This window comes from Alligator sinensis, unplaced genomic scaffold (assembly GCF_000455745.1).
Source record: "Alligator sinensis unplaced genomic scaffold, ASM45574v1 scaffold267_1, whole genome shotgun sequence".
In the NCBI taxonomy this organism is placed as follows: domain Eukaryota; kingdom Metazoa; phylum Chordata; order Crocodylia; family Alligatoridae; genus Alligator; species Alligator sinensis.
Genome location: NW_005842100.1, coordinates 394,508 through 403,843, shown reverse-complemented (window position 1 = coordinate 403,843; position 9,336 = coordinate 394,508). Strand labels below are relative to the sequence as shown.

The window sequence follows — 9,336 nt, the reverse complement described above, 5'->3', positions numbered from 1 at the left end:
TGCAAAACTCTTGGTCCTTGTTCAGTTGTACCCAGGTCCTTACACCCATGTTCCTAGGACAATATCACCAGTCACTTAAAGCTCAATCCTCTCCCCTCTTCCTTTGTAGCCATGTGACAAGGAAAACATTCAGTTTAGTCAATTTAACTAAGCTACGACTATACCGACTTTATTTTTAAATGGGGTGTTAGTACTTGGGAAAAGGTTTGCACTGAATGCCCAAGCAAACAAAATCCTTTGCACGGGACAAGAACCCAGGCAATGCCTCATTATTATACATCAACCCTGAAGCTATGCATGGGAGAAAAAGGGCTGTTCCTATCAGTGTGTTTCTGGGGAGAGGATAGGTCTCCTGAGTGAGCGGGCCCGTGCTAGCCCTTCAGCCCAACAGTAAATGAATGTACATCCATTAAAACACTTCATTTATCTTGCAAGGGAATCAACAATTACTGCCAAGTTCAAGGGATGATCTTTTGAGACAAGGGACCCTGTCTACTGAAAACTAGACTGGAATTGCAATGCTGCATTCAACTGGACCTCTGGCAGCCACAAGAGGGGAATAAGTTTTAGTCAGCCTTGTAATGGGATTTGAACCCATAATGTTAAGCCATGGTTATACTTACTGACCCCAGCCAAAAGATTCAAGGGACATATCACAGCTCCATAAAGACATCCAGAAAAAGATACCTCAAAACACACTCTATATCAGCCACATCTACTGGATAGATCCTGTGCTGGCATAAAGTACTACGTCTCCAACTAGTTTTACAAGGTTGCATAGTCTGACATAGAATTCATGACCAAAGGTCTTCTAAAGACTGACAGGATGTTACTAACTACACAACGGAAATTTGTTTTATGGACTAGGATGCAAGGCAACCCATACAGCAGTATTGCATTCCTATTACTAAATAGGCCCCAGCCCTACTTTCATTTCAGTGAATCGTAACATTCTTGCCCACTGACAGAAGCAGAAACCAAATTAGCTGGCTTTGTGGCACCTAGCAGTTTAGTAGGCTGGACAGTTCTGGAAGTTGTATGTTAATGCTGCACGGCTGACTACTCAATAGGGTTCTCTTGTTCTTAGATCGTGTAACAACAGGTATAGAGAAATTAAATATTTAAAGTCACCTACCCTTAAAAGTCACCTACCCTTAAATAATTAAAACTGAGCCAGCCTGTAGCAGTCCAATGCCATACCCACAAGGTTCCTCTCAGTGTTTAAAAGTCTGATGTTTGAATTAGGGAGATTTCCTAGACCTACATGAAGAACTACAAATACCTGCTGGATCTCCTCATCCCTTTATCTTACTGAGGTAGCTAAGCTGAATACTAAATAGCACATGAGAGAGCACGTGAGCATGCATTTTTGGTTGACACCTTCACACCTGAAATCTGATCAAATATGTCAAGTCGTCATAAAAAAAACAACCAGTAGTTTTTTGTATACAAAGAAAAGAGATTTGTTTTATTCTCATTAGCCACAAATTTCTTCATCTCATTATCGTAATCTATGATCAACTACCTGTAACATTCAATTCCAATCTCCATCAAAAGAGAACAAATACAATGACTTCGTATCTCTTTCCCCTTCATAATGGCTAACAAACACCCAAGGGGGTTTGACCCACAGGTTAAGACCCACTGCCCCAAACAATAGGCAGTCATTTGATCTGCTTAAAAGAGGTAAGAGAGAGAACATTTTTATGGCCAAAAGTATAAATCAAACTGTAGATCAAGGTAATAAAAGAAAAATTCTAGTAAAACCCCAAGATCACACTGGGTTATAAATACTAGGGGTGTGTGAAGCAGGCAGTATTCAATTTGGATTCATCCTGATTCGGGGGACAGTGATTCGATTCAGCCAGATCTGAATCTGAAGATTTGATTCCGAATCAAAAAATCTGCTATTTGGCCATAGACACAGCTTTATATGTTTTTTCTACATACCTCGAGGTATCCGGCGTGGCTCATGAATGCTGCAATGGTGGGGAGGATGGAGCGTCCCATGGGAGTGTGGGGGGAGGGAGTTCTACCTGGTGGCAGACCTGGAAGTGGACCGGAAGTACTTCATCTGCCCCACCATCTCAGCGTTCATAAGCCACGCCTGGTACCTTGAGGTGCATAGAAAAACAAAAAACATATAAAGCTGTTTCTATGGCCGAATAGTCGAATCTCTCCAAATTGATTTTAGAGAGATTAATGGGTCTCCTGATTTGATTCGGATTCAGCTGCCGAATCGGGCCGAATCTCCTCCAAATTGAATCAGTGACCGAAGTTTTGCACAGCCCTAATAAAGACCTCCATATCAAACCGCTGGGTCTTGCTGCTCTCATCTTTTTTAAACATATACATTTGCATGTTTATTCACACACAGTAGTGTCTACTTGACTACTCCTGCATGACATACAGCACAAAGTCCAGTCCAAAAAAACTGCTAAATATCAGTTGTTGTTTTTTTTAATGTGCTGGGAACAGAAGATGTCAGTGTACTGATGGAAATTCTTATGTGTGAAGAACGTCATTTGCTTAGTTCAACACTAGCTGGAAGAAACACTGTACTTACTCAAACATTGACTTTTCTGGCTCCCTCCTAAGAGAGGCTGGGTAGGAATTCTAATGCTTCACCTAGTTGGGTTGCGTATTAGAAAAGAAAGAGAGGCAGTGAAATAAACTGACAGCTGCGTTCTTTGCTTGCAGGTCAGAAAATGTTTAAATTCACCATGATTGCAAGGTCTGTGGGATTAAGGCTCCGATGCATTCATACGAGCTTTTTCTTACCGAATAACCTTTGGGAACAAAATATTAAAAAAGACAAGGAGGTTTTGAATGATAAGAAATAGACCCCCAAGATAATAATTAAGTGGCAGAACCTTTTTCCTCCAAACAAGCCCTTCTCCAAAGAGCTTTTAAGTTTTTTTTTTAATGCTCCTTAGCAGCAATTGTTTGTATCCATGGAGTTATGTACACTTTGCATTTAGCAGGAGATTGCACATCAGTTGCATCAAGTGTTAAAGCAAAAATTGATAAGCTGGTGATCTCAGCTATACACAGCTGAAGTTTAATTGGAAAGTTAACCTGTTAATAGAAACAAGATGCTTATAAGAGCTGAGCCCTCATGTGTCTTGAGGCTGTTCACAATTCTTTATAGATACATTTAAGATCACTTGGAATTTATTCTGCATGTTGTATAGCAATTCTTCTCATAACCAACTGGTATTTAAAACATTTACTGCCTTGTTAAATCTAACAAGTCAGATTTATTAGGATAGTCACTTTCCTTAATAGCAGACTGAGTTTTACAAAATGTGTTCATTGAGGTATAAACATATAATAGGCAGCTGTTAAAACCTGACTAAATACATTTAGCCACCAGCAGACATTCTGTTTCAATGGCAGCACTTCCTCTCTGCTACCAACAGGAAGTGCAGTACTTGACTATGTCAACTGAGCACCCATATGGGAAACAAACTGAGGGTACATACACACATTTGCAGTACCTGATCTACGATCATACAACTTGCTTCAAGGGAGTTGTTGGGATTGGGGTGCAGGGGTTGATGGGCCCAAGGGGGAGGAGGATTATCCATCAGAGACTGAGGGAGCTAAAATAGGTGGGGTTGAAAAACAGCCCTGGGGCTGTGCTCTGACTGTGCAGATGGTTGTTAGATCAGGCTAACCTATTTTCGATCTAATTTTTTTCACATCCACAGGTCAACTAAGTTACATTGGGCCAGCCATTTTTTTTTTATGTAATCTAAACTCCCTAAGCATCTGTACAGACCATCACTTAGATTGATGTAACCCCAGTTAGGTGAACCACAGTGTAACATCTGCATGTACCCTGAGCAACAACAACAAACAGACCTAAAATTCAGATAACTTCTTTTACTCTAAATATCACAAGGACCACTCAAGATCATACTATCCTTCCTATGCTCACATTGATAAAGACCTTGCCCCCAAACAGTTTTACTGACAAATCAATAGACCTAATAATGATAAAAAAAAGTAATAGTATAAATTATTAGGTTTGTCTGGACTTCATATCAACAAGAAGACTTGACTGGAAAGTAAGCTGGGAAAATTAAAAGTCCATCTACATCAGGGATGGGCAATTATTTGGGCTGGAAGGCCAATTGGGAAATTTTGGTGAGCTGCGGAGGGGAGAGAGGTACAGAGGAGGCCAACACAGTGAAGCAGGGGGGGGACAAGGGCGGGGGCGTAATTGCTGTCACAACCCCACAATCCTGGCCCTGGGGTGGGGAGAAAGGGGGTGGGGCATAACTGATGTCACCACCACACAATCCTGGCCCCGGGCCTGCCCACCCACCCTGCTCCCAGATGCTACACCCTGCTCACCTGCGGCCCCATTCCATCCACCTGGTTAAGCGTGCCCTGCTGGCAGGGGTCCCAAGCTGGCGTCCGTGGAGACCTTGCTCATCTACCCCATCCGGTGCCCCTGGCAGTGGGTGCAGGGTGGACAGGCTAGGGTGCCTGGGCAGCAAGGCCGGGTCCGGTCACAGAAGCAACACTGGCAGTGGCAACCCGAAGGAGACTCTACCACTGCCGCTGCCACCAGGTCTGCCAGGAAGCTGAGTCCTGCCACTGCACTGCCCCAGCCCCATTGCGCGCCTGGGAGTGGAGGGGCCAGCTGCATGTGCCACAGCCTGGGCTGCCCCCGGGCCAGGTGGAGCTGAGGGACTGGTTACAATCCAGATAAAAACCCTTGGCAGGCCAGATCCAGACTGCATGCCAAATTTTTCCCACCCCTGTTTGACATGCTAATCCCAAAATGGAAGCATTATTTGTTGTGCTATTATAACCCACATTTTTATGTAGGTTATGCATCCCCCTGTGTGTCTGAATCAGAGAGCATAAGAGATTCCTGCTGGAAGACTGAGGGACAGATTTTAGGGGTATTTGGGCATCTAAAGCAGCGGATAAATGCTTAGGCATCTGCATCATTAGGCTCTTAAGTGCCATTAAAAATCTGATCCTTCATCCTATAGCTCAAATGGACTTAGTTCTGCAGCTTGCAGGATCAAATCCCTACAATGAAGGTGGTTATAATTACGAGCAAAAGACTTAAAGAAAAAATCTTTACTATTTAATACAGGCTGCATTTGTAGGATGAGCTGTAAAGTTAGGCTGTAACCTCAGGACACTCACCTGGGTGGGATTGTACAGTTCCTGTAGAGGACTTCTCGACCCCTTCCGACAACAAATGTCCATTCCAAATGGATTCCTACGCATTACTATAGGGGGGGGAAATTGAAATTAACACAGGTTAGCAAAGGAGTATTTAGAAAATAAGATGACAGTAACACAGAATGCATACAATGAGAATTGGGATTTCCAGACATACTCAGGAATTTTATAAACCTTTTTCTACTTTTTCAAACATCCATATCACCTCCCGTAAGAAAAGGTCTAAGAGCAGAGTGCCCTTGGTATATTCTGAGCTTGTACCCACCAGAACACGGCACCCCTCTTTCTGTCCCTGCCAAAACACATCAGCCCACTTTGGGGCTTAGATTTTTTGACAAACATCTACAATATAGGCATCTAAACAAGAAGTGTTCTGATTTTCAGAAGGACCCAAGCACCTGTATCTCCCACTGATCTCATAGGACCAGCTTGCTGACCATGCTCAACACTTCTGGAAAAATAAAAACAGGCCATGTCCAAGTGGATGCCTAAACCTGGACTCAGCCCAGTTCCTGATATTCAGCACCTGGATTTGCAGATTTTTGGCCTAAAGCTTCGGTTTCCCCCCGCTGCACTAAAGCAACAACATGTGCAGTGTCATACCCTTGCACACTGGATATCAACTACGTGCCCAGAATGCTTGATCAGTTTTTTTAGACTGTTCCAGTCTGACAGCCACAACCAATAAATACTATGTTTCTGCAAGTGCAAGCAGGCCAGTTTTCAGACAGAGGCTTCATCCAAGACCTGATCAGCGAGTTATAGTTATGAAGTCGAATTGTGATGGTTCTCATGTTATAAGCAGGGATCACGGTTGTCTGTTTAAAAATCACAAATTATCTGATTAAAACCCTCCAAAATATGCTTTGTTACAATGAAACGCCACTCTGAACACTATTTTATTGATATATTTACAATTTTAAAGCAATTCAGAAGTCTACCAGTGCCTCAATCACTATAATAAAATAAATTCTAAATACCTATACATTTTGGCATTTGATTTTACGTTTATCATGGAAAATCAGAGCTCCCCCTGCCCCCTTTGCTTACCAGGGTGCAGCTCCAGCTGCAGCTGTCTCCTACCACCTACTGCTTTGTGGCACTGAGCAGCCCTGATATGCCGGTGTCCTGCCCATGCCATTGCCCTTCACTCCCCACCCACAGCCCTCTGGGCTCTATCAGTGCCCCTCACTCCCCCACCCCCCCAATCCCAGCCCTGCCAGAGGGAGCCCCCAGCTGCCAGGGCTATGGGGCCAGGGACCTGGATCTGCAGTCCTTGCCTCCTGTAGCTAAGCCCAAGCCCCAGCTGCCACCCATGGGAGGTAGTGGCTGCAATGGCAGAGCAAAGCATGGAGCCCAGCTCCTGCTCCCCGCATGGGTAGCATGGCCACAGCAGAGCCCATTGGAGGGGAAGAGGCAGATGCGGGCTGTCTGCTGCTGGCTCAGGCTCACTGCCCTCCTTCCCAGGGACTCCACAGCCCAGCAGGAAAGACCTGACATGGCAGGGAAGAGCAAGGCCCAGTAGGGACACTCGGTGCTGCTACCACAAGTCCTGTGCCACCATGGCGAGGCACCCCCTTCCTGCCTGGCAGCAGCAAGGGGCACAGCTCCGTGCCACCACCCCTGCTGCTGTTGGGTGGGCAGAGGGTGCCTCACCATGGTGCCACGGGGCTTGTTGTGGCAGCACTGAGCTTCCCAGCCACACTGGGTCCTGCCCAGCAGGCTGTGGAGGCCCTGGGGGGAAGAACAGCAGGGCAAGGAGCTCAAGCCTGCAGTGGGCAGCCTGTACCCACCACCACCCTGCGCACAAATCTGGGGGGCATGTTCCCCCCAGGGAAGCCACCCACAGCTCAGTCATACTCTCTGCCTGGGCCCTGCAGCTGTGCATTCCAGCCCTGGTCTCCAAGCCCCACACACTGCCTAAACGTGAACTAGTCAGGCTTGTTAGGAATATAATAATATATTCCCTTTCATAAAAAGAGACCAATGTACATTATAGTAATGACCCAAAACAACCCAGCTCACAATAATCATACTGCAGGCATTTGGGCAACAATTACTGAATACAGTAGTGCAATTTTTTTCAGTGAATGGAGCTAGTATTTAATGCATAATCATAATGAATTTGTCAAACTGTATGAACAGCACAAGAGTCTATATAGGAGTAGAGTAGTACACACAATTTCAGTCTTGAAACAAAATAGACTCCTTCCCCCAACTTCATATTAGATTAGAAGGCAATTATCTAATGAAGTAGCATGCTGATTTTCCTCTGAGTGAAAAAAGGTACTGTGGATTTTCTAATAAGTCGGGGTGCATTAAGAGATATTTTTTTTAGCTACCAGTGGCAGATTATTAACCAGCCATAAATCAGCCAATACTTTTATGATAGCCAATATGCAGCCCAACAGCTTGGAAAGCAGCAACCAGCCGGTAAGTCTGTGGAGGGGGGAGATGCGGGTGGGGGGAGACTAACAGGGAAGTGAGGTATGGGGGTCTTTTGCCCCCCAGATTTGTGCATGGGGCAAGGGTGGGCTACCTGCTGTAGGCTCAGGGCCAGGGAGTGCACCGACCTCTTCCTGGAAGAGGCTGGGTTGGGCCTGTGCTCAGAGCAGACAGGGCAGCTATGGGGAATTTTGGGGTGGCTATAACTCACCCCATAGGCCCCCCTCCCTGTGCTGCCTCTGCCTGCCCCCCCTCCCGCACATGCCTCCACATGTCTCCCCTGGAGGTGCGCACAGTGGTGGGAATTGCCCTCTCTCCCTGCCTCCTGGACAAGCCGCCCATGTCTCCCTCCTGCTCCTAGCCCCACCCCAGCTGGGCAGCACCTGCCCCTGACCCACTCCCCCCTCACCGTGGGGGCCTGGAACTCTCCTGCCCCAGATTTACTGGCTGGATACTGCTCTCCAACCTGCTGGGCTGCATTTCTAGCCACGCACATGCACGCAACATTTAAATTGGTGACAAATCGGCTACACCGGCCAAAAGGAGCCAAATGCCATAATGCAAGTTTTCCTTTTATTGGTGCTGATCCAATATGGACTGATATATCGGTGCACCTATAGTAGTAAGACAGATGCACGTGTCTAGTAAACAAACAGCTAAATGTTTTGATATTTTTTTCCACAACTGAAATACTGGATGTTACTACAGATATAATTTTAAAGTAACTTGCTTAAATACCCAATTCATTTTGGAGCACTTTAAATCATAAAGATATATTGGAATCACTCCATTTTTAGGCTGCCATGCATTTTAAAAATATTTAATGTTGTCATAGTTAAAAACAAATTTTGTGTGATAATATTGTAGATGCTTCAAAATCCAACACATTTTTAGAATGCGACTTTTCATAATTTCTGCTGTCTGTATTTCCCATCTCTTTCAACTTGGACTTTGAAAATAGATCAGTCTCTTCCAGTTTTATCAGTGCCTAATTCTGTTCAATTTTATTCTTGGGCTGACTTGCAAAATACAATTCTTCCATGTTTGCAGTTTGAATGGTGAAAATTTTTAAATTTTCCATATTTTTTTAAATGATATTAAATAATGAACTGAAGTTTGGGGTTTAAATAAACTTTTTGCATTGCTACACATGACAAGACCAAAGGCTCTTTTACACGTTACATTTATAACACAATTAACACGTGGCATAAATTAAAAAGCTACTACACATGGACAACCCTGGTCTCCCACAATCTAGGAACTGCCCAGGAACTCTGTAAACACCACTGGTCCTCAGGACAGCCCCAGTTCTCCAGTTGAGCCCAGGGTTGCCCCTGGTTTGTGGGGAGGGAGGCAGGGGATGAAAATTAGAGGCTTCTGGTGGTTGGAGCTGAAGGGCTTCCCTTGCTGGGCATTTTAAACCTCATACCCAGGGGTTGGCAAGTGCAGGTAGAAGCGATCAGAGGCTGCTAGCAGAGGGACAATCAGCTGATTATTGGCCCTGTCCCGGACAGCCTGGGTCTGGAATCAGACCCAGACCTGTCCAGGCCACAGCCCAACAATCAGCTGATTATTGCCCTGGACAGCCCCAGGTGACCCTGACCTCAAGCATGCAACATACAACACAATGCACAGCCTTCACATAATCCCCCCGAACTGCCTCCATTTATATTTAAAATA

General features: G+C 45.2%; 1 protein-coding gene across 1 annotated transcript in view; it reads right to left on the bottom strand.

The window, feature by feature from the left end:
* CHST11 (carbohydrate sulfotransferase 11) overlaps nucleotides 1-9,336 on the bottom strand; it is a 165,759-nt gene that overhangs the window by 139,548 nt on the left and 16,875 nt on the right. The window contains exon 4 of the mRNA XM_025204882.1: nucleotides 5,173-5,258. Within this exon, the coding sequence (XP_025060667.1) occupies nucleotides 5,173-5,258 (86 nt within the window). The remainder of the gene's footprint in view (nucleotides 1-5,172; nucleotides 5,259-9,336) is intronic.